This window comes from Somniosus microcephalus, chromosome 3 (assembly GCF_052327205.1).
Source record: "Somniosus microcephalus isolate GS21.2 chromosome 3, FLI_Smic_1.0, whole genome shotgun sequence".
Taxonomy (NCBI): domain Eukaryota; kingdom Metazoa; phylum Chordata; class Chondrichthyes; order Squaliformes; family Somniosidae; genus Somniosus; species Somniosus microcephalus.
In genome coordinates, this window is record NC_140989.1 from 125,106,469 (window position 1) to 125,132,329 (window position 25,861).

Consider the following 25,861-nt stretch of genomic DNA (forward strand, 5'->3'; position numbering starts at 1 on the left):
GCACCTTTGATAGTGACATCGAAGATTGGGCCATATATGTTGAACGAGTTAAAAATTATTGTAAGGCCAATAAAATTCATGAGGCTGATAAAGCACTAACATTATTAAATTTAATGGGTGCGAAGACATACGGGCAATTGAAACACCTGTTATCACCAGATGAACCGGCGGATAAGACGTTCGATGAGATTGTTACTGTCCTGAAAGATCATCTAAACCCCACGCCGCTGATGCTAGCGGAACGATTTAAATTTTACGACAGAAGGCAGCTACAGCATGAAAGCAATGCTGATTATTTGCTGGAATTGCGTAAATTAGCGAAATATTGCCAGTTTGGAACGGGACTGACAGAGGCACTTCGAGACAAATTTGTGTGTGGTTTATTTAAACAGGATACACAAAAGCGACTGCTCGAGGAGAATGAGCTGACGCTTGAGAAGGCGGTCACTATGGCAGCAGCACACGAAGCCGCAGCGAGAGGCATGGCAGTAATGCAGCTACGGTCACCGGAGCTCAGTGCACACAAATTGGGTGTGAGTTCTGGCAAATGTTATCGTTGTGGAAAGACAACGCATGATCAGAACCAGTGTTGGTTTAAAAACCAAGAATGTAGAACTTGTGGTAGGCTTGGACATATAGCTAGAGTATGCAGGTCAGCGAAGAAGACCAGCAACAAGAAGTCACCGCAAGGAAAATACGCAAAGGTACACAAGGTGACCGAACAGGAGTCCGATTCAGACGCTAGCAGTAATGAACTGGCTAGCTTAAGAGTACTCAACGCTGGTAAGGGTGCAGACCTCCAGACAATTTGGGTCACTCTTCAGATAGAAGGAGTCCAAGTAAAACTGGAATTGGACACTGGATCGGCATTGACGGTCATAAATAAGAAAGATTACGGAAAGTTATTCCAACATATTCCCCTACAGGATATGGGGATTATATTGGAAACATACACGGGGCAAAGAGTGTACCCCATCGGGAAAATAGAGGTTGCAGTGGTCCACAAGGGCGAAGACAGTTAAATAATGGACTTATATGTGATATCTGAAGGAGGTCCTCCACTACTAGGACGGGAGTGGATTAGGAAAATGAATATGGACTGGCATTTCCTACAAACAATAACGAGTGAGAACTCGGTGAAGATAGTCGGCCCAGACTCTGGAACGGATGATGGTAAGCCCAACTCAGGTGCAAAAGACAAAGTTTCAGCACAGAATTCCACTGAGCAACAACAACATAGTTTAACTGTGGATTCTGAGTCTGGCAAGTCTACTGATGTGCCCATTTCTGAGGGACACCGGGCTCGAACTCAACTCCATTTCAAACTACAACAGCAATTAGAACAAATGCTTCGCCGTTGTGAGCAAGAGTTGAATGCAACGAAAGAGTTCTTTGATATAGAGTTGGAGAATCTGGAAAGACAACAGAAGCAGCTGATGGAGAAAATGGAGCAGGAGCACACAAAACGTCTGACGTCAGAGGAGTTAACGGTCAGCCAACTCCTGCATATGCTGAAGGACAGGACTCTGAAATGGGAAAAACTTGAACACGAACTTCAATATTCAAACGAAAGGGGTTCGGAGCTCTCAAAGGTTATTGGAAGAGCTGAGGTGGCAACACAGACTGAGATGACTGCAACAGAGCAGCCCTTGGATGCCAAAAGTACGCTGACTCACGTCAACGTAGAACAACAGACCGCTGAAACAGCTGCTCCGGTAGAGGGATTGAATAGTCCGATCAATCAATCTCCAAAAGAAGTTGAAGCAGTAAAATCTCAAATGAGGTCATTAGTAAACGACTTGCTGAAAGCCCAGAAAAAGCTGGATGAAGAGGTACGCATGAAGAAGTCTCTTCAGGAAAGATGTCTGGACTTGGAACAAAAGCTGGCTAACGCCCAGCTGGGTATGGAGGAAATAGAAGACCCTCTCGCTGGCCTAGATCAGGACGACACCGAATATTACGATGTCCTGTCCTGCCCAACTTGTAACTTCGACTCCCACCATACAGAAATCATGGAGGAGCACCGAAAGTCTACGGAACATCGGGAGAAGGTGGCTCTACTACGGAAAAAGGAGGGAGAGAAGGAGGAACTGCGCATGCAGCTGGCAGCTGACAGTGGAGCCCAGAGAGTCTCCAAGAAGCAGAAAAGGAAAAGTCGAAACAGAAGATGACCCATCTGAACCATTATTACCTCTACCAGATCACACACGTGGTCCCTCCGAACGGAGCCAATTCAGTTCGGAAGTTCAAACTGTTAAATCCATGGAAGGACTATTGAATGAGTCACTCCAGCAACGTGAACCGACTCCACCACAGAGATTGAATCTGTGAACTGTTTTCCGCAGTGACTGAATCTGTGATCTGTTGACATGAAGTTATCTATGTATCTGTTATTCTGTTATGTAAACCTGAAGTTATATATGTATATATGTTATTACGTTATGTTAAATGGGGAGATGACTGTAAAGCTAGGAAGGGAGGAATGTTGTGTATGTAATATGTGTGCTACTTTGAACCTATGGACAGGACTGCACTACTTGTTGGGCGTAGTGATACGCAGTACCACTCCTGGCCATAGGGGTATAAATAGTACTGTGGGTACTGATCTCCCCTCAGTTCCCGCCTGTGGGCATGAAGTAAAGACCTATGTATAGTCCCTACCTCTAACCAGTAAAGACCTGTTTTATTGTTACTGATTAAGTCTGAGTATTAATTACTTGAACAACTCACAGATTTAACAATATCTACTGTAATTTCTGGTTGGTGCTCCAGTTATACAAAAATCCTAAAGAGGATTAGTGATATCCTACGTCGCCACTGCGATTTGCAATGGGATTGGGGACATCAGACGGGGCAATGAGCGTTGTGCGCGGCTCTTCTGGGCGGAGCAAGCGCCGGGAGCAGGCGGGGCCCGGAGTCCGGTGCAGGGCAACTCAGCTCGGCTCAGACCCGCCTCCTCCTGCAAACTCAGCCCAGTTTCTGCAGCTCCCACCGCTTCTGTGCAAGATGGCAGCGAAGAGGGATGGAACCGTAAGTGCATTGGCGGGGAGAGGGCGGCGATGCATCAAATCATCAGCAGAATATTAATAATAATATTCATAATCAGCAGAATAACCCTCGCTTCCTTCCCCGAGCTGCAGAATATCCCCGGGAGGTCGCGAGCCGAGCCCGGGAATCCAGGACTGACTCCGGCTCTGGGATACCGGGACTCCCGATCACGCCGGGCCTCCGGCATTGACTCCGGCTCTGGGATACCGGGACTCCCGATCACGCCGGGCCTCCGGCATTGACTCCGGCTCTGGGATACCGGGACTCCCGATCACGCCGGGCCTCCGGCATTGACTCCGGCTCTGGGATACCGGGACTCCCGATCACGCCGGGCCTCCGGCATTGACTCCGGGTGTCTGCCTCCTCCTGCTCCCAGAGTTCAGTTTTCGCCTCGGATGCTCTTTAAACCCAGAGCTTGTTGTTACACCAATTGATTCCGCACCGTCCCCAGTTTGGTGGGAAATGACCATTTATTTAATGTCATTTTCCCGCGAGTTCAGCGCTGTGTGTGTTTTTAAAATGCTACTGGTCAAAGGCAAATCTTGAATCACTGGGGAAATGCCACATATTGTGCAGAATACATGTTTGTTTCCCATCGCTCACCCCATCCTTCAATCTCTGTTCAAAGTGTGTGTGTAAATTACAGCACATTAACATAATGCAACGTTGAATAGTAACTTGCATTTAAAGAGAATGTGAGGGATTGTAAAGCACATATGTTATAATGTGTGATAATCTTCCATTTCACTCTTGTTTTAGATAGTGGACGGACCGCACTTGAACAACTCACTGACTTCCCCAGACTCTGAAGGCATACCACCCTTGGTAAATACATTGTTTTTTTACAATTCAGTAACTTCATCAATGTAGTTTGTCCAAGATTTCCTAGTTACATGTACTTACTGATTGATACTGTGCAATTCTGCTCTACTGTGAGACTTACAAGGACCAATCCCTTACTTTCTTTAAGACTGTTCCTTTTTGTGGTACTATAAAAGGAGGAATGAGACCGGGGAAGAAGATCATTGTGATGGGTATAGTGGATCCCAATCCTACAAGGTACTGATCAATAAATACTTATGTTTAATATTCACAAGTGCTAAATTCCCCCCAAAATTTAAAGAAAGACTGACTTGCATTTGCATAGCGCCTTTCACGACCACCGGATGTCTAAAAGCACTTTACAGCCAATGAAGTACTGTTTGAAGTGGAGTCACTGTTGTAATGTGGGAAACACGGCAGCCAATTTGCACACAGCAAGCTCCCGCAAACAGCAATGACCAGATAATGTTTTTTTGGTTGAGGGAGAAATATTGGCCAGGCAATAGTGCCATGGGATCTTTTACGTCAACCTGAGAGAGCAGACTCTGTTTAACGTCTCATCCGAAAGACGGCACCTCCGACAGTGCAACATTTCTTCAGTACTGCACTGGAGTGTCAGCCTAGCTTTGTGTGCGCAAGTCCCTGGAGTGGACTCGGAGGCAAGTGTGCTACCCACTGAGCCACAGTTGACACTGACAGTTAAGCAGAATTGTTAGCAACATTGAAATGATCCCCAATACCATGTTCACCTCCATCCTACAGAAGGGATGGCCAAATCATCACTCGTGACTATTATTGGATGATCTGCAGTGAAACAAGAGAATTTGATATAACTTTCAATATGTAATGTAGAAAAAGAAAGATTTTAACAAGGCTACTTACCGAAGAACAGAATAACGCATAATTTTGGGGTTTAAAAGTATGTGATTTAGGATCTTTTGGAGAAGAGAATTATGAGAATAGCTTTGAGAGAGGAGTTATCGGGCCTAATATTGAAGAAATGATTGAGGAATATTTATCATCATTCTGATTTGAAAAGCTTTTGGTGTCTAACGGAGGCTGTTACAGGGCAAGTGACAAAACACATTTCTGCACAACTCTGTAAACAAGTACAAATTGTTCTGTTTCCATTTTCTATTGAATAAGTGCAAATTTGTTTCAGTCTGTTGTTTTCTGCAAGGAACCACTGCCAACAGTTTGATTTAACCATATGAATTTAAAACGTTTAGGGACTGATCTCGTATATATCTGAGAAACATCTCAAATATGCAATCAGAAAAAGAATTAGCTGCAAAAATGATTCTGTTCATGCAGTGTTATGTAAGTAAACAAAAATGCAGAACAGCATTGTAGGTGGGAAATATTCAAGTTTTGCCACTTGACCTTTAACAATCCTGGTGTGTGCTATTAATACATTTGTTACTATAAGTGCACGTACTGAGCCATGTCAGTGATATTGTGGTTAGGTTGTGGGTTACATTAACTTGTTGCTTCAGTGTATTTATTTAAACACACTTTTGTTCATCTTAGATTTAAAAATTCACTATATCCTGCACTTTTCATATGCAATGGCAATGCCTTGATTTTAAAATTCTCACCCCTCCCTATCTCTGTAACCTACTACAACCCTCCGAGATCTCTGCGGTCCTCCAATTCTGGCCTCTTGCGCATCCCCAATTTTAATCGCTCCACCATTGGCGGCTGTGTGTTCAGCTGGCTGGGCCTTAAGCTTTGGATTTCCCTTCCTAAACACCTCTGCCTCTCTCTCCTCCTTTAAGACCCTCCTTGAAACCAAGCTCTTTCACCAAGCTTTTGGTCACCTGCCCTAATATCTCCTTATGTGGCTCGGTGTTAAATTTTGTTTGATAATCGCTCCTGTGAAGCGCCTTGAGACATTTTACTACGTTAAAGGCGACATATAAATGCAAGTTGTTGTTGTTGATACAGACAATTCACTTTTTATTTAGAGGCTTTGGTAGGTTAAGGAACCTTTTTTTCTGACTGAAGTTTGCTTTCGTGACATCTCTGTTGAAGCTTTGAAATCAGTCTGTGCTGCGGAGACTCGGATGTGTCGCCAGCTGATGTTGCTGTTGAGCTCCAGGCAAGATTTCCCGATCACCAGTTCGTCAGAAATGCTTTCGTCTCTGGAGAATGGGGTGAAGAGGAAACGCCCATTCCCTACTTCCCCTTCATCCCAGACCAACCATTTAGAGTGAGTAGCTATTTTAAACACATTTAGTACTGTGCACAGTTCTGGTCTCCATATACCTTGGTTAGACCACACACCTTGGTTAGACCACACTTGGGAGTACTGTGCACAGTTCTCGTCTCCATATACCTTGATGAGACCACTTGAAGCACTATGCACAGTACTGGTCTCCATATACCTTGGTTAGACCACTTGGAAGTACGGTGCACAGTACTGGTCTCCATATACCTTGGTTAGACCACTTGGAGCACTGTGCACAGTTCTGGTCTCCATATTATAAAACGGATATAGAGGCACTTGAGAAGGTGCAAAAATGATTCACAAGGATGATACCAGAACTGAGAGGTTATAATTATCAGGAAAGATTGAACAGAATGGGGCTCTTCTCTCCAGAGGGGTGTCCTGATAGAGGTCTTTAAGATTATGAAAGGGTTTGATAGGGTAGATGTAGAGAAGATGTTTCCACTTGTGTGGGAGTCCAAAACTAGAGGCCATAAATATAAGATAGTCACTAATGAATTCAGGAGAAACTTCTTTACACTGAGAGTGGTTAGAATGTGGAACTCGCTATCACAAAGAGTAGTTGAGGCGAATAGCACAGATGCATTTAAGGGGAAGCTAGGTAAGCACATGAGGGAGAAAGGAATAGCAGGATATGTTGATCGGGTTAGATGAAGAAAGGTGGGAGGAGGCTCGTGTGGAGCATAGACACCGGCATGGACCAGTTGGGCCAAATGGCCTGTTTCTGTGCTATACATTCTATGTAATCAAAAGTTAAAGATCAATTTGGGAGGAGATGAGAGAGGTGGGCTACATGCTTTCTGAAAGGGTTAAAGAACATTATTAACTGTAGAATTCCAAGACATAATTTGGATGGTATGGTTAACCTACTGTTTCATTTAGTGCATTTAAGTTAATCATTGGTAATAGGTTTTGCTTTTTAAAATGTAAATTATATTACCTTCAACTTAAGTTGTACAAGTGCCAGATTTTGACATTTGTACAATGCAGCTGTAATTAATCCTTAGGACACAATATCATTATGGATGAGGGAAGCCATTTAGCCCATTTTAGTTCATTCAGCCAGAAATACCCTAAAGTCTCCCCGTTGCCGCAGACAGTTGTTTCACAAATGAGTCCAAGGTTTTCACCACCTCTGCTCTATCTGTGATCCTAAATTTGCCTTTTATTAGTATCAAATAATGAGAAGCTGTTGCCCACATTTTGAGAGCAAGTACAGGAAACTTTGTTATATCCGACACCAACAGGACCGAGCTGTTGCCGATCTATCAAAACTGCCGGACATACAAAGTTAATGTTGAAGCATATGGAGATTTTCATCTCCGTATCTGACAACAAACACTGTTGCTTTGCAACAGCTTCAAACAGTCAGCCCGTACCTTGGAAGCATCTCTGTAGCTTAGCAACAGCTTCAGAGAGACTTTCCAAAGCCTGACTGTTGGAAAAAAAAAAGCCACGAGAAGAAAAACAACCTAACAGAACGGCTCCTGATTTCTGCCGGTAGATCGAGGTTTCCGGACATACAACCTCCGGATAAACCAAAGTCTCCTGTACTCGGTTGTGTACTGGTATTCTCAAACTAATGTTGCAACAACCTTTGCAGCTAGTGATCAAAATATTTCTGTGATGCGTTGGGCAGTTGCATAGTCTGGAGGTAGATCAGTGAAGACGCATACTTCCCATTTGCAGTGGATAATACAGGAATATTATTTAAAGTCATTGGCAAAAGAACCAGAGGCGACATGAGGAAATTCATAAGTACAATATCAATTTCATGCCATGACTATATTCTGTATGTAATATTGAGAAAATAATGGTTATCAAATACTTTGGGATGCTGGTAACTTTGGCCTATGATCAAACATCACTGTAAAATTCACTGTGTGAAACTTGCACACAGATAATTCCTTTGGTTACATAAAAGTGTTTTATTCAATATTAAGAGAGAGTTGTCTGATCACAATATTTCTTAAGTGACTTTGCCTCTGTCATAACCAATGAGATATTTGAATTGTGTGAGAAAATTTGTCAACATAATGAAGTGCCGCGTTATTTTGTAAAATTATTCTCTCGGACTAAAGTGGTAAAAGACTCAAGTGGTGGAGAGCTGGGAGTGGATATACAGCGGTGCATTGTGTGAGAAAGAACATAGGAATGGGGAAGGGAAACATTTATAATAAAGCACGAGTGAATTATTAATGGAAGATTACTAAAACTAGAAAACATTTATACAACTCGCAGAAATACCGTAGATTGTTAACTGTAAGTGACATTATGCAGCTTTGAAGTTATATTCTTTGAAGGTGCCTCTTGCTAAAAAAAACTGAAACCATTTCAAATCAAAATTTGAATACATTCTAATGTTATTCATTATCAGCCAAATGAGACTTGGAAAGTCATGAGACACAAGCTTCAAGTATTACATCTTGCTAATACGGAGTTACTGTACAACATATTAACATATGGGCTACATAACTGCTTGCGGGGGAACTAACTTTACAGAAGGAGTTTCCCTCCAAGTATTTACATAGCTCACAAGATACAAAAATCGAACAAGTCAGTTAACACTGGAGAACTAGTGTAACATCGCACACACCATCCCCATCGTATGCTGTGAATCCACAATCTGTTATGTCCAGGTGCCGATATTGGATAGAAACAATGGTGCTTTATCCTTGATGGTGGCAGTCTTTGAAATAGTATAAATTAAAAAGAAATGTTAATTTTGAAAATATAGATTGCTGATCACAAACAAGTGTAACTTGTTATTTTTTTCTATACAATTAAAAATGGCAGGTGGTTACAGGGTGATTAGGACAAGTAGCAGGGCAAGTTATCTGACCTTTTGAGTACGGAATACAGAATGCTTTGGAATTTTGGGCAAGGGAAATATTTTAAAATAAGTTTAAAATTCACGACTATTGAATGAGAAGCAATTCTTGTGTTTTTTTCACCACCTTTCATGCCTCCATTCCTTAAAGACGCCCAGAAATTCGGGTCGGAGGCTTCCCGCGAGTGCAAGCCTCTGACCTGCACTTACCTTGCATGCCGGCCGTTGAGCTGTGGGCCCGCGTGGGATTCTGATCCTGGGCCTCCTCCAACTGCCGGCGCGCAGTGCTTGCGTATCCCAGGGGCGCAGTTAGTTCGAAGTGTCCCCTGGGATCACGTGGGCCATGGAGAGCCAATGGTAGCAGGGAATGCTTCATTCATAAATTTGACAGGAAGAGCTGTCAAACCTATAAATACTATAAGCTCCAAAACATAACTAAAACTTGAAATAAATTTTTAAAAATCACATTTTTAAAATAACTATAAATTACATGAAATAACTATTTTAAACAATATAAATTTTTGAAAAAATTAATTACATTTTCTAACGGGGCTAAAAATAAACTTACCTTTAAAGTATTTAAAAATAATAAACCTGTGGAAAAAATGTTTTAATTTTAATTATTCACCACTTACCTTGTTAAAAGTGTAACTGCTGGAGACTTACCCTCCCAGAGAAACCTGCAAAAAAAACGTAAGTTTGATGCGCACGCGCTGCCTCTCCGGCACACGCGTTCCACCTGTCAACCCCTTCTTTCAAGGGAATGGAAGTTCCGGTTTCCCGCGCATGCGCAGTGCATGCACGAAACCGGCACTTTCGTTGGGCCTATGCGTGAGTACCCAGTGCGTACTCGCGCGTGGGGACCCAAATTTCTGGGCCATTAACACCTTCAGTGTTAGCAGCCCTCTGGTACCTCACCCAAGTGACCATTGTTCATGTGAGCCTAGACAGTCAGTATTAGGCCATTCAACCATGGAAAGCATCACTGCTTTGTCTATGTTGCTCTCGCTCTGCCTCCACACACCTGCACTTTCCAGTATGGGTCACTAGGTAGCAATCAGGAGCAGGGACCATAGGTGGACTAGGCAAATCAGACCTGGCATCAAACATGGCAAGTTCCTAGTCTGTATGGCTTAGTGCCACACTAGTTATTGCTTCCATCCATTGTGCTGTTAAGGGAACTTACATTTTTTATAGTTATAAGTAGTATACTGGATTAAAATACCAGGGACATAGCCTAAAAGTTAGAGCCGGGCCTTTCAGGAGTGAAATTAGCAAACACTTCTACACACACAGGGTGGTAGAAGTTTGGAACTTTCTTATGCAAATGGCAGTTGATGCTCGATGAATTGTTAATTTTAAATCTGAAATTGCTAGATTTTTGTTAACCAAAGGTGTTAAGGGATATGGGGCAAAGGTGGTTATATGGAGTTAGGTCACAGGTCAGCCATGATCTCACTGAATGGCACAACAGGCTTGAGGGGCTGAATGGCCTCCTCCTGTTGCTATGTTCCTATGAGTAGGAGATAATTTAGTATATGTTTAATATTCTGGCTAAGTGTGTCATATCTTAAAAGTTATTTTGATAATCACACTTTACCAAAGACACTATTTATTTTCATGATTTACAGCTCGAGATGCACTGCGAATACCAACGATTCCGCATATTCATCGATGGACATCAGCTTTTTGACTTTCACCACCGTGTCTTAAATTTTTCAGCAATTAACGTGATAAAAATTATCGGCGATTTGCAGCTGACCAAACTTGGTTAAATGTTATTGGGATTGTCAGGAGGAACGGTGACCTTTCTGCTGTTAGGTCAAAGACTCGCCATCACGCATGCGTGGCAGTACCAGCTGGGTCTGAGCTGCCTCAGTGTCAGTCTCCATTGTCTGTTGTGTGAAAGGAACAATCGACGCGTTGTTTGACATTGGCAATATAATTGATCCGGGGAATTGGCCATTTTGGGGAGCAATTGGGAGAAATGCTTGCGACGGCGAATAAAATCCAGTTAGCAGCGGTCCTAACACAGCAAGGATGATTTATTCTAGCAGCTTCACATGTCTGGAACGACACAAACAGGTGGTGGGGGGGTGGGGGGCAGCGAATCCAGTAATTTTTGTGTTGTTTGCACCATGCACTTCAGTATGTGTTTCCGCACTGAACTGACAGCACAAATAATTAACAAATATATATTTTAAAAAAGGACATAAATAGTCAGGGTATTGTCTAGATTGTAAATTGTATACCTTTTGCATACTGTAACATGGATGGTGTGGTTTGTGCTACATGACATTACATACTTATTTATATCCATCATGCCTTTTAGTCTTAATGAATTATTAACCATCAGCTCTAGAGAATGTTAGAAAATGAATGTACCAGATGTTTAGATTGTTTCTGTAAATTAAAAAGTATATTTCTTGAAACCGATAGGTTATTAATAATTTTATAGATTGGAAGCAATAAGATTGTAGGTATTCCTAAAAATAAATTAAACAATCACTTCAGAAAAGCAAATAATAATAGAATCCATAATGCTCTTCATAGAATTCTTATATTCCTAAAAATTTATTGCAATTCATGCTTCGATATGCTCTAGATTTATTCTGCCAAATTAAACTGTAATTTAGAGAAATCGGTGTCAAAGAGGGAGCTGCTTTTTCTAATACTGCAATCAGTTATATTGTAATTAACTATATTTCACCAGATAGCTTTTTCTAAATGTAAAACAAAAATACTAATTTAAAAGGAAACTAGAATATCTGATATTTTACATGCTTCCATTTACAACACCAGTAAACTGAGCTGTCCTACAAGGGCCTGAAGTTTATTTTCAGCTTGTTACTGTTTGTCAATGCAAAGAACAGACTTACAGAATTAATAGATCTAATCGGAGAGACTAATGATATGTTTTATGACAAAATATTTTGAATCAGAGTATTGACATAATTTCATCAACATTGCATTCGAGATATCTGTATGTCCGTGTATTGGGAACGAATATGTTGGCATTATCCACTCATTTTTCTTTTTATATGTGTTGTTGCATTTGTCAAAACTAAATTTTTCACATTCTTCTGTATAATGTGTGTACATCTATATGTCTGGACATTTTGCTACTGTGCTAAAGCATTCTGACATTTGTTGAATTCGGGTTGATATTAATGAAACTGACATTTTTACCCCATTTATAGGAAATATCAATATCATGGAAACTCTGGCTTAAAATGACCTCATCCCGATATGTTGACTGAAATAACAGCAGAGTTATGCTGCTTAATTATTACATTCAACAATGTCTCTTTTTTTCTACTTCTCTAATACTGCAACGTACTTGGCGGATACTTTGACAAATGATCAATGTATGGAGACAGGTAAATAACTCGCTGTAATTTATCAAGCAAAGATGCCTTTCGAAATGTAATGTTATGAATATTTGCACTTAATTTTGTTAAAATCAATCTATAGCAGAATTAAAAATAAATATTTGTAATTTCCCCTACTTTCTCTTTATCCCCCTCCTCCCCTATCATGTTAGTCCCCTTCTTCCACTTGGTCCTCCATGGTTGAGAAGACAGGGTAAACTACGGATGGTATGCGTACTACTCATGGTTGATCTGCTTGGAAACTTGGTTAAACGATGCAGCAATGGAGCCCTTACAAGCCCAGATACCTCTCCTCCAAATGGCTCCATTAAAAGGAGCAAACGGATCCCGAGGGCAGTGTTATCACTAATGTTTTGTCAAGGGAAGGGATAACTCACCCTTTAAGGTGTCAGCTGTGACTCAGTTGGTAGCACGCTCGCCTCAGAGTCAGAAGGTCGTGGGTTCAAGTCCCACTCCAGAGATTTGTGCACAAGATCTAGGCTGACACTCCCAGTGCAATGCTGAGCTAGCGCTGCACTGTTGTAGGTGCCGTCTTTGGGATGACACCGAGTTAAACTGAGGCTGTAACTATTTGCAACACCAAAGTTCTGATTGGTCCCCTTGGATGCCAAGACCAGATTTCTGATTGCTCTCCTTGGAGGACAAGACACACCCAGCAGTTTGTCTGGAATGTGTAATTTGACCCTGCCTGAGTAATCAAGATCTCTGCAATGGGTAATTTGATCCATTCATTGTGACAGCCAAACTCCAGAACTCTCAGTGCTAACACTACTGCTTTCACAGAACAGACAGGGCTTACCCTCACGGGTTAGGAACTTCCCCCTCCGCCCCAACAAGTTCCTGACCTACTCCCCCACCTCTCCCCACAACAACATGACAGGCAGCAAGGGCAGCAGCTCCAGGCTTGGCAACATGGTTCGTCAGGCCCCACTTCTGGCTTTCGCATATATCGTATTGTGTATTTGCGACCGGATCGAGGATTGAGTGCGCATGTGTGGCTCTGATAGGTGGTAGGACGGTCTTTAGGCTCCGCCCCCATACAGTGCGCATGTGCAGAGCGACTCAAATTTGTTCATGCAAATATTCACTCCCCTCAATCAACATCACAAACAGATTATCTGGTCATTATCTAAGTGCAGCAATGGTTTGTATCTGCACTCATTCCTTTCAGAGGCTCTGGGACCTTTTTACAAGGAAGACATTAATTCCATAACAATATTCAAACTGATTCCACAGATCATCTTTAAATTATTACTTTGTACAATGCAGTATCTATTCTTAGTATTCTGAGAGTGAGAATGAAGAAACATTACAAAATCATTTAGGAAATGAGGCATAGTTATTGACAGTTTGAAAACGGTCTTCAGAAACATTTGTAAAGTAACCGTGAAATGCCATTCTGGCTTCCCTCATGTCTTTCAGATAAGACATTAAACCGAGGCCCTGTCTGCCCTCTCAGGTGGACATAAAAGATCCCACAGCACTATTTCGAAGAAGAGCAGGGGAGTTATCCCCGGTGTTCTGACCAATATTTATCCCTCAACCAACATCACTAAAACAGATTATCTGGTCATTATCACATTGCTGTTTGTGGGAGCTTGCTGTGCGCAAATTGGCTGCCACGTTCCCTACATTACAACAGTGACTGCACTTCAAAAGTACAGGTAGACTATCCTTTATCCGAAAACCTCGGGACCAGCCGTGTTTTGGTTTTAGGAAAATTTCGGATTTCGGAAGGTGCGCGAAAACACTTCGGTTTTCAGAGGTAATTCGGTTTTCGGGAGTGCGGATAAAGGATACACTATCCCTTATCCGAAAATAACGACTATAAATGCTGTAGTTACAGGGATAAATACTGTAGTACAGTTTATTTGTAAGGAAAACATTCAGTAAAACTTCAAACATGTACAGGTACAAACTAAGCTAAATACCTGTACATAAACATGCAATAAAGGTACATTACATCTGGCTTGAGGATCTTGGAGAAGATGGTACATCAGTGTTGTCATCATTGTCATCAGGTTGGAGTTGGACATCTGAAGATGGGCCAGGAACAGGATTCTCAAGTGATGAAGCAGCATTACATCTGGCTTGAGGGTCTTGGAGAAGAGGGTACATCAGTGTTGTCATCATTGTCATCAGGTTGGAGTTGGACATCTGAAGATGGGCCAGGAACAGGATTCTCAAGTGATGAAGCATAACTACGACAGACGGCCTTTTTAAAGACTTCTTCCAGTGTCATCTGTCTCATTAACATTGGTTTCTGTCTAAGCAGTCTCTCTTTAATTGAGTAAACTTGCATAATCTCTTGCTCACTGATAAATGCACGTTTTTCAAGGCCAGCAATTAACTGATCACACATTGTCACCATATCGTCTATGGGGACTTTTTCACCTGTGTTCACAATGTCATCATCATCATCACTACTGTCCTCATGCTTGTCTTTATTTAACACCATTTCAGCAATTTCCCCATCACTCAACGAATTCACAACAGGTGCATCATTGTCAATGTTCAGCACTTCTTCGATGTCAGCTTCCTCTAACGTATTTACACTTTCGGATGATAAACCTTTGGCGTAAGTGAGGAGGTTTGATATCATCATCTTCTCCTGACTGACAGGAAATCCTTCAAACTCGTCATCTGCAGGTCCATCTTCATGAAACATCGTTGAAGGCCAAAGTCTGTGCCAAGCATTTTTTAATGTTGGTTTGTCAACATCGTTCCAAGCATTAGCAACTGCATAAATGGCATCCTTAACATTGAATTCTTTCAGGAAGCTTTGGATTCCTTCGCCTCTGTTGATTGCATCAAGCATAGAGTTCAAAAAAACATCTTTATACTTGCTCTTCATGGAGCGTAAAATTCCTTGGTCACAAGGCTGTATTAAAGATGTCACATTAGGGGGAAAGTTAATGCCGAAAACATAACTTTTCACAAGAAGTTCAGGAGGGGGATGTGCGGAGCAGTTGTCCAGGAACAATAACATTTTGCAGTTTTCTTCCAGTTCAACTTGCCTGCAATGAGCTCGTGTCGCTGGTACGAAGTGGTTATTGAACCAGTGAGAAAATATTCCTCTGGTTACCCATGCTTTCCTGCTCGCATAATAATGCACAGGTAAATTGCATACACCTTTCAAACATCTCGGATGTTGGCTTTTTCCAATCACTACCAACTTTAACTTGTGTGTGCCTGCAGCATTGGCACACCCAAGAACAGTCAACCTGTCCTTAGCATCCTTAAAACCTGCTGGTGCACTCTCATCAGCCGTTGCTAATGTTTTTCTAGGAACGTAGCGCCAGAACAGAGCTGTTTCATCAGCATTGTAAATTTGTTCAGGACCGAGGTTTCCATCCGATATTATTTTTGCAAACTCATCTATGTAATTTTCAGCTGCTTCATGATCAGCAGAAGCTTTTTCACCACAGATTTTCAGATATCTTACACCATGACGCTTCTTAAATTTATGCAGCCAACCTTCTGAATATTCACACTCAACTTCAATGTTCAGTTCTTCATGGTATATTCTAGCTTGCTTCATGACCATCAAACCAGTCAGTGGCACACGTTCACCTCTGCGTTGTCGAATCCACTCAATCAGCACACGGTCAAGATCTTCATTTTTTGCCCTATGCAATGTTTTCCTAATTTTCATTAGTTTATGGTCATCACTGTCAGTGTAAAATTTCAACAACTTGTCTTTCTGTTTCTTTAAGTCATATACGGTGGTACTTCCCACACCATATTCTTCAGTAAGATGTCGCACAGACACACCACGATCAAGCTTCTGCAATAACTCCACTTTCTGCGATATCGATAATGAGCGATGCTTCCTTCTCTGCTTCTCACTGTTACCCATTGGGGTATCTGCAGCTCTTTTTAGCATTTTCACAAATTGTTAAAAGCCAGCAAATATCTAAGAGAGCAGCAAATATCTAAGAGAGCAGCAAATATCTAAGAGAGCTGCAAATATCTGAGAGAGCAGCAAATATCTAAGAGAGCAGCAAATATCTAAGAGCAGCAAATAGCAGCAAATATCTAAAAGAGCAGCAAATATCACACAGAGCAGCATAACACCTGTGTGGGTCAAGCATCGGCAGCGTCGGGTTATGCTTTGCGCCACTTTCGGCTTTCAGAGGTTTTCTGGTTTCGGATGTGCGGATAAAGGATGGTACACTATCTCTTATCCGAAATTGGGTGGGGTTCGGCGGGGGTGGGGTACGGCGGGGGGGTCGGGGGTCGGGTTCGGCCAGGGGTGGGGGTCGGGGTCGTGCGCATTTCGGTTTTCAGAAGTCATGCTTCGCTCCACTTTCGGCTTTCAGAGGTTTTCTGGTTTCGGATGTGCGGATAAAGATTTCGGTTTTCAGAAGTGCGGAAAAATGCTACACTATCCCTTATCCGGCTAGGCCTGTAAGTCGTGCGCCACTCTGGTCATGTCATGCGCACGACTTACGCTGACCGAAAAAACCTTCGGTTTTTAGAGGGTTTCGGTTTTCGGAAGTCCGGATAAAGGGTAGTCTACCTGTACTTAATTGGCTGTAAAGTGCTTTGGGACGTGCAAGGTCGTGAAAGTACTATATAAATGCAAGTTTTTCTTCAGATTTTCTAACATGTTTTCCTCAGCTAACACTTTGACCTGGCAGAGCTGTGGATGAACATACAGCTGTGGGCAGACTCAGTCGCATGAGCATGGGGCATTAAAAAATCAAGGATTGGAAGCTGGACTTTTACTGTCTTATTCCAGTTACGAAAATGACTGGACAGTCAACCCCCAAATGGTACCATCCAGTTCTAAACTGGCTAGGTAACTACCCTAGTTGAGGACCATAATCAATATATTTCTTGTGGGTCACTTTCTGGAATGCTCAACACACTGCCCCTCAGAGTGAGGGGACACAGGTTGGAGCCTGAAATTCCCCACAGTAAATTCTTAATTTCATGACTTTGTTGGGCAATTGATTTTTAAAAATAATGGCCAGGAACTTCCCTACAGAAAGAAAGAAAAAATAAACTTTAGGAGCAATACTTGTTTAAACAAGGGTCTTTTATTTGTATTTTTCTGGAGAGCAAGAAATGAGAGAAAATCCCAGTTTAGTCAACATCTCAGTGACCGAGATTAGGAATGGAGCGCCAGAGGCACCTGGAGTAGCAAGTGTGCTGAAGGTCAGAGGTGATGTGGAGGTCAGATACAGAGAGCCCCCGAACAGTGTTATGGTTATCACTGCCCTCGGTGATACCAGAATGTGTTCTACAGTCTGTCTGCTCCAAGAATATAACTCTTTAATAATTTTGAAGACTGAAGGTCTCTTTTAAAAAAAAAAAAACATTTTTATGTCCTTTTGTTAAAGATGTTTTCTAAATTGATATAATTTGTTAAAAAAAATAGCTGAATGTGACTGAACACGGCAAGAACAAGGTATGCAAAGTTATATGATTTGAATCGCTTCACCATTGGCGGCCATGCCTTCAGCTGCCTGGACTCTAAGCTCTGGAATTTCAGCTCTAAGCCTCTCCGTCCCCTTACCTTTCTCTCCTTTAAGACACTTTAAAACCCACCTCTTTCACCTGTCCTATATCCGCTTATGTGGCTTGGTATTTGATAATCGCTCCTGTGAAGCGCCTTGGGACGTTTTAGTACGTTAAAGGCGTTATATAAATGCAGTTGTTGAGTACAACAGTGACTGGAAGTCAGGTAAGTGTGTGACACTGGTGTAGAAGTCAATCCTCTGTACTCGGGCTTTATCTTCACAATCACGGTGCACTGTGTGAGCAAGAAACATTTTTCATTAACAAAATCAACGTCAATGGCTCAAGTCTATCAACTTCCCTTTTCTCAGTTGTTTTTTGCCTTGTGCACCATGAACACATTGTCACCATGCCCTTCGAGCGATGTTCCCCCCCTGCCGTGGTACATTTAATTTGCATTGTATCATGGAGGAGGAAGCAGAGGTGCTAATAATGCATTATCTGAGGCACCACTGCTGGTGTTTTGTTATTGGTTTATTAATGATCAGCATGCTGGAAAACACTGGGGAGCATATGAATTTGAAAAAGAAAATGTCATCTGATGTATAGAAGGCCTTGTTGTTTTACTCTGCGGTGGAAATGGGGATTGTACCTCCACTCAGCTTTCTTCCCTCTCCTTGAAGGTTTCATGGACACTGGTCTTTCTTCATGTGTAAACCGAGACAGTGTCTGCAGGATATTTGACTATTGAGGGAGGGGGGGAGCAGGGCGGGGAAGGGTGAGGAGAGGGGAGGGGATCAACACCAAGCTTGATCCCGCCCTCATCAGACATGCACACGCATATTTTTCAGCAAGCGTCACTATACAGCAGTCAGGAGGGGAAATGCAGGCTGATTTCCCCCAGCCCAAGGCTGCTAAGGCCATTTGAAGTGCATTTTCCCACCCTGGCCAGCATTAGCTGCTTCAGCAGACAGCAGCGATCAAATCTGGGAACGACCTGGTCTCTGGTGCTTAATTCTACACTGGTCAGCATCTTTACCAATTCTATCATGAGGAACTTTATTGGTCTTAAGACATTCAGCAAGGAAAGATTTATATAGTACCTTATCACATCCTTGGGACATCTCAAAGCACTTCCTATCCAATTAATTATTTTGAAGTATCATCACTTTGTTAAATAGGCAAATATAACAAGCCAGTTTGCACACAGCAATGTCACCAAACTGCAAATGAGATGAATGACTATTTAATTTGCTTTTTGGTGTTGGTTGAGGGATAAATATTGGCCAGGACACCAGGAGAACTCCCCTGCTCTTCTTCGAATAGTGCCATGGAATCTTTTACATCTAATTAAACAGGCAGGCAGGGCTTCAGGTCAATGTCTCATCTGAAAAATGGCACCTCCCACAATGCAGCACTGCTGTCAGTCAGATTATATACTCTTGTCCTGGAGTGGGGCTCAAAACCACAACCTAATGACTCAGTGAGTGCTACAACTGAGCCAAGCTGACTCACAAAAGTACTTCACAAACTGATGGCTATTTATCCAGGATGAGAAATGGTATTTTTGCACCTCATCCAGCAACGTTATTGTATCTTCAAAGAATCCATGCCTTTGTTATATCTAGACACGACTATTCCAATGCACTCTTGGCCAGCGTCCCATCTTCCACCCGCCATAAACTTAAAGCTCATCGAAAACTCTTCTGGCTGTATTCTAACTCGCAACATTGCACCCATCACCCCTGTGCTCACTGACCTACATTGCACCCATCACCCCTGTGCTCACTGACCTACATTGCACCCATCACCCCTGTGCTCACTGACCTACATTGCACCCATCACCCCTGTGCTCACTGACCTACATTGCACCCATCACCCCTGTGCTCACTGACCTACATTGCACCCATCACCCGTGCTCACTGACCTACATTGCACCCATCACCCCGTGCTCACTGACCTACATTGCACCCATCACCCCTGTGCTCACTGACCTACATTGCACCCATCACCCCTGTGCTCACTGACCTACATTGCACCCATCACCCCTGTGCTCACTGACCTACATTGCACCCATCACCCCTGTGCTCACTGACCTACATTGCATCCATCACCCCGTGCTCACTGACCTACATTGCACCCATCACCCCTGTGCTCACTGACCTACATTGCACCCATCACCCCTGTGCTCACTGACCTACATTGCACCCATCACCCCTGTGCTCACTGACCTACATTGCACCCATCACCCCTGTGCTCACTGACCTACATTGGCTCCCGGTTAAACAATCCCTCGATTTAAAAATTCTCAACCTTGTTTTCAAATCCCTCCATGGCCTTGCCCTGCCCAATCTCTGTCACCTCTTACAGCCCTACAACCCTCTGAGATATCTGTGCTCCTCCAACTCTGGCTTCTTGTGTATCCCCGATTTTAATCGCTCCACCATTGGCGCCCGTGCCTTCAGCTGCCAAGGCCCTAAGCTCTGGAATTCCCTCCCTAAACCTCTCCATCTCTCCTTTAAGGCACTCCTTAAAACCTATCTCTTTCATCTGCCCTAATATCTCCTTATGTTGCTTGGTACCAAATCTTGTATAATAATCACTCCTGTGAAGCGCCTTGGGACGTTTTACTACGTTAAAGGTGCTGTATAAATGCAAGTTGTTGTTCATTGATACCATAAATCCCAGGTTTAGAGTCTGTATATTTCATGGCACTGACTCGTGAGTATACAGCCAGCTGACGTAATCCAGTTTACATAACATTCTATCGCGGCACTCCCAAATTTTAGTAATACCCGCCTGACTGGTTCCTTTGCTGGGTAGGGTGTTGTCCAAGTGCAGTTTTTGTTGTTTTCAGAAGCTTTTGTCGACACATGCCCTGTGTGTCTGTAGAGCGAAATTCTTCAATCCAAGAAGTGTGTTTTTTTGAACAGATCTGTGTGAGGGCTGCGACACAAAATGGGCAGGAATTTCTGAAAGTACTTACCCAGAACCAAGAGGCAGAAGGAGAGATAAAAACACAAGCTGAGAAGGAGAGACAAAATGACGAAAGAACACCAAAGACTGTGAGGAAAACAAGGGGAAGGAGTTACAAAGAAATGGAAAGGTGAAACTGAGAAAGCGGTTAATATTTTTTTTTTAAAGACTCTGAAAGGTGCAGTACATTGATGCTTGAACCCACTTTGGTGGGATCTGGTTCATGACAACAATTTACTTTGGCAAATTTTGGACCTTGTTTCAATGAAAGAAACTAAGGCTTGGTGACCTCCACAGAGGTGAAAATCAGCCCTGCACATCACTCGCAACATTTCATTAGAACCCATCATCTATTCAATGTTCAATTTACTGGGAATGATACATTCCATCCATGAGGGTGAAGGATTTGTGTGCATTTTTTTTTTAGAGAAAGACAAGTACATACAAATCGACGTTGCTCATCTAAACTAAGTCCAAAAGGTGACTCAGCTCTTCCTTCTGTTGACCATTTTAAGGTAGCATTAAAATTAAACTCAAGATAAAACATCAGTTTGTGATAGGGTCTTACTATTGGGATAAAAATGATATTTCATAGTTTCCCATCACATATCCTGTGTTTCCTTCTCATTGCCTGTGTGAAAAGAATCTGACTTAACTGAGTAAATGCACCTCTTGGTATGTGACGGAGACCTTTGATGCTACGAATCAGCTTCATGGCTCTTCTCTGTATCACCTCCATAGCTTGAGTATATCTTGGTGACCAAAACTGAACACAGTCCTGGCCAGGACACTGTACAGTTTTATCTTGACATCTTCAGACTCCTAAACAATTGGCTTAACAGTACAAATTTTTTCTGTTTATTTCATTTATCACGGCTCCTCAGACATTTGACAGGTTAGGCGCCAAATCTACGATCATATCCAGAACCCCTTCTGCTTCACTTTGCTTTTATTGAATTTCATCTGCAATTGATTTGCTGAATTGCGGATTTCACAAGTTGCTGAATCACCCGCCCATTTCAGGGGTCCGGCCCCTTTTATTATCCAAATCTGGGTCCTATGCTGTACATACGTGATTGCCATTTTAGGATGGAACTGCTCACCCTCTGTGACCGAATTCACTGGCGGTAGAGGTAAAGAAACGTTGGAAGGGCAAGTTTCAAATTATTTTTGTGGGGTCCAGAGGAGCAGAATTGGACTCCACAAAAATAACCTGGGCCGCGGACACCCCAGGCTTCTACCCGCGATTGTGACAGCTCCTCCCCACCCCAGGATTACCTTTTAAAGAAAGAAATAACTTTCATTTCTACAGTGCCTTTCACGACATCAGGACACACAGCAAGCTCCTACAAACAGCAATGTGATAATGACCAGAAAATCTGTTTTAACCATGTTGGCTGAGGGATAAATATTGGTCAGGACACCAGGGATAACGCCCCTGTTCTTCTTCAAAATAGTGCGGTGGGATCCTTTACGTTCAACTGAGAGCAAATGGGGCCTCGATTTAATGTCTCATCTGAAAGACGGCACATCCGACAGTGCAACACTCCCTCAGTAATGCACTGGAGTGCTAGCCTAGATTTTTCTGCTCAAGTCTCTGGAGTGGGACTTGAACCCACAACCTTCTGACTCAGAGGCGAACACTCGATACTGGGCCGGCATGAATCCAAAGAGCTGCATCGGGATGTCCGGGTCTCATTGGGTCCATTTAAATGAGACCGGGGGCCTCAAAACCAGCTCCAGCCTCAGACCAGCTGGTGCAGGTGACCCCAAAATCTACCCTACTGTATTCAAACACACAAAACTGTCCAAAGACAATCGGGTGTAACCTTAAGTTAAGCATTTCAATTTAGAATTGGCACATATTTTCATAGCTTCTACTAACTCACAGGCCGAACAGAAGTTAGAATTATAGGAGCCATAACTGTGAATTAGAAGTGAATATTCTATTGCTTATCACAGGATTAATGGAATTTTTGTTACTGTGTAAAATGTCTATGACTTTTAAAAATTGAAGTTTTGCAGGGAGTAGTTTTATGCTTTGCATGATGGTTTGGGCAGATGCATGGCAGATGCAGTATAATGTGGATAAATGCGAGGTTATCCACTTTGGTGGCAATAACAGGAAGGCAGATTATTATCTGAACGGCAATAGATTGGGAAAAGGGGAGAGACCTGGGTGTCCTTGTGCACCAGTCGCTGAAGGTAAGCATGCAGGTGCAGCAGGCGGTTAAGAAGGCAAATGGTATGTTGGCCTTCGTAGCGAGAGGATTCGTGTACAGGAGCAAGGATGTCTTGCTGCAGTTGTACAGGGCTGTGGTGAGACCACACCTTGAGTATTGTGTGCAGTTTTGGTCGCCTTACCTGAGGAAGGATGTTCTTGCCATGGAGGGAGTGCAGCGAAGATTCACCAGACTGATACCTGGGATGGCAGGAATGATGTATGAAGAGAGATAGGGTGGATTAGGTTTATATTCGCTAGATTTTAGAAGAATGAGAGGGGATCTCATTGAAACTTCTAAAATTCTATCAGGACTAGACAGACTAGATGCAGGAAGGATGTTCCCGATGGCCGGGGAGTCCAGAACCAGGGATCACAGTCTAAGGATAAGGGGTAAGCCATTTAGGACTGAGATGAGGAGGTATTTCTTCACCCAGAGAGTGGTGAACCTGTGGAATTCTCTACCACAGAAGGCAGTTGAGGCCAATTCATTAAATATATTAAAGAAGGAGTTGGATATATTTCTTAATGCTAAAGGGATCAAGGGATATGGGGAGAAAGCAGAGACAGGGTACTGAATTTGGATGATCAGCCATGATCTCATTAAATGGCGGAGCAGGCTCGAGGGGCCGAATGGCCTACTCCTGCTCCTATCTTCTATGTTTCTATGCTGCACAGTCAGAGGTGCCGTCTTTCAGATGAGACGTTAAACTGAGGCCACGTCCGCTCTCTCAGGTGGACGTAAAAGATTCCATGGCACTATTTCGAAGAGGAGCAGAGGAGTTATCCCCGGTGTCCTGGCCAATATTTATCCCTCAATCAGCATAAGAAAAACAGGTTATTATCTGGTCATTATCACATTGCTGTTTGTGGGAGCTTGCTGTGTGCCAATTGACTGCTGTGTTTTCTACATTACAACAGTGACTACACTTCAAAAGTACCTCATTGGCTGTAAAGCACTTTGATGCACTATCAATTGCTACAAAAGACTGGAGATTGAGTAAGTAATAAACAGGCTTTTATTACCAAAGAACAGAGCATGCCTCTTGGGGTTGGGTTGCCTGGTATCCAAAAGGGCCGGAGGCTTCTGAGCAGCGACCTTTATACCCAGCCATGAGGGTGGAGCCAGGGGCGGAGTCAGCTGAGGCATGCACAGACAAGTACAACAATACTAACAACAGTGGTTTACCACATTCACCCCTTGTTTAGAATTGAGTCCGGCGGGGTGAAGTGCACTAAAAATTCGTGTACTGAAGTCTATCAGGAGGCCTTGTAAGCCGTCCTGAGCGTCGCAGCAGCGGCGGTGATGGTGCAGCATCCAACGGTGAACCCGGTGTCTCGTTCAGAGGAGGTGTAGCAGGTGGCGGACCCTGGGGCTGCTGCATGCCGTCTACAGGGGTCAGAGCATGGGTAATGGGAGGTAGCGATGGTGGTCTCTCAGAGGCACCCGAAGGTGCGAGGTCTCGTGCGGGGACTGTGTCCTGGGGGTAGGCAGGAGTAGCGGTGGGTGGCGAAGAGGGTGTTTCAGGAGCACCTGCAGGTGCGAGGTCTCGAATGGAGACTGTGTCCTCCCGCCCGTCCGGGTACACCACGTAAGCATACTGCGGGTTAGCGTGGAGGAGGCTCACCCTCTCGACCAGGGGGTCCGCCTTATGGGTCCTCACGTGCTTCCGCAGTAGGACGGGACCTGGAGAAGTCAGCCATGTTGGTAGCGAAATCCCCGACGTGGACTTCCTGGGGAAGGAGAACATTCTCTCGTGAGGAGTGGCATTGGTGGGTGTACAGAGCAGCGACCGAATGGAATGGAGCGCCGCAGGGAGGACCTCCTGCCAGCGGGAGGTCGGAAGGCCCTTAGATTTTAAGTTTAAAAGGACTGCCTTCCAGACTGTCGCATTCTCCCTTTCCACCTGGCCGTTACCCCGGGGGTTGTAGCTGGTGGTCCTGCTTGTAGCAATGCCTCTCGCGAGCAGGTACTGCCGAAGTTCGTCGCTCATAAAAGATGAGCCCCTGTCGCTATGGATATAGCTAGGGAAACCGAACAAGGCGAAGAGGTCATTCAGACATTTAATGACCGTGGTACTGGTCATGTCCGAGCAAGGGATGGCAAACGGGAAACGGGAGTACTCATCAATTATATTGAGGAAGTACACATTGCGGTCAGAGGAGGGGAGGGGCCCTTTAAAATCGATGCTCAGCCGCTCGAAGGGGCGCGTGGCTTTGATCAGGCTCGCTCTGTCTGGCCTATAAAAATGCGGCTTGCACTCGGCACAGATCTGGCAGTTCCTGGTCATGGTCCTGACCTCCTCGATGGAGTAGGGCAGGTTACGGGATTTGATAAAATGGAAGAACCTGGTGACCCCCGGGTGGCAGAGGTCATTGTGGAGGGTCTGTAGCCTATCAACCTGCGCGTTGGCGCACGTACCACGTGATAGGGCATCTGGGGGCTCATTGAGTTTCCCGGGCCGGTACAAGATATCGTAATTGTAGGTGGAGAGTTCGATTCTCCACCTTAAGATCTTGTCATTCTTGATTTTGCCCCGCTGCTTATTATGAAACATAAAAGCCACTGAACGCTGGTCAGTGAGCAGGGTAAATCGTTTTCCGGCCAGGTAATGCCGCCAATGTCGCACGGCTTCCACAATGGCCTGGGCCTCCTTTTCGACAGAGGAGTGTCGAATCTCGGGGCCCTGGAGGGTCCTTGAGAAAAAGGCCACGGGTCTCCCCGCCTGGTTAAGGGTTGCAGCTAGGGCAAAGTCGGATGCGTCGCTCTCCACTTGAAAAGGAAGGGACTCATCCACAGCGTGCATTGTGGCCTTCGCAATGTCTCCTTTTATGAGAGTGAAGGCTGCACAGGCCTCTGCTGTCAGGGGGAAGGA

The 25,861-nt window shown here is 43.7% G+C and overlaps 1 protein-coding gene and 1 long non-coding RNA gene across 6 annotated transcripts in view; one reads left to right on the forward strand and one right to left on the reverse strand.

The window, feature by feature from the left end:
• Window positions 1-2,651: 2,651 nt before the first annotated feature.
• lgalslb (lectin, galactoside-binding-like b) lies at window positions 2,652-12,433 on the forward strand. 5 transcript variants are annotated; one of them, XM_085981603.1, is made up of 5 exons: window positions 2,652-2,670; window positions 3,808-3,873; window positions 4,019-4,107; window positions 5,905-6,082; window positions 10,562-12,433. In XM_085981603.1, exons 3-5 carry the CDS (start codon window positions 4,052-4,054, stop codon window positions 10,703-10,705), a joined length of 378 nt encoding a protein of 125 aa, XP_085837729.1. In that variant the 5' UTR covers window positions 2,652-2,670; window positions 3,808-3,873; window positions 4,019-4,051; the 3' UTR covers window positions 10,706-12,433. The 5 variants fall into 5 exon arrangements, with proteins under 5 accessions (XP_085837729.1, XP_085837732.1, XP_085837731.1 ...); XM_085981606.1 differs by having other exon boundaries at window positions 2,656-2,670; window positions 4,050-4,107; XM_085981605.1 differs by lacking the exon at window positions 2,652-2,670 and adding an exon at window positions 2,839-3,030 and having other exon boundaries at window positions 4,050-4,107.
• LOC147121384 (uncharacterized) overlaps window positions 5,996-25,861 on the reverse strand; it is a 53,608-nt gene continuing 33,742 nt past the window's right edge. Inside the window, exon 3 of the long non-coding RNA XR_015077527.1 lies at window positions 5,996-8,789. This is a non-coding gene — a long non-coding RNA (uncharacterized LOC147121384). The remainder of the gene's footprint in view (window positions 8,790-25,861) is intronic.

Excerpts from the sequence above, each read along its gene's own strand:
- lgalslb (XM_085981602.1), top strand. The coding sequence starts at position 2,857 with ATGAGCGTTGTGCGCGGCTCTTCTGGGCGGAGCAAGCGCCGGGAGCAG. Across the intron at positions 3,031-3,807 it reads CAGCGAAGAGGGATGGAACC|ATAGTGGACGGACCGCACTT; the intron begins GTAAGTGCATTG and ends CTCTTGTTTTAG. Across the intron at positions 3,874-4,018 it reads CTGAAGGCATACCACCCTTG|ACTGTTCCTTTTTGTGGTAC; the intron begins GTAAATACATTG and ends ACTTTCTTTAAG.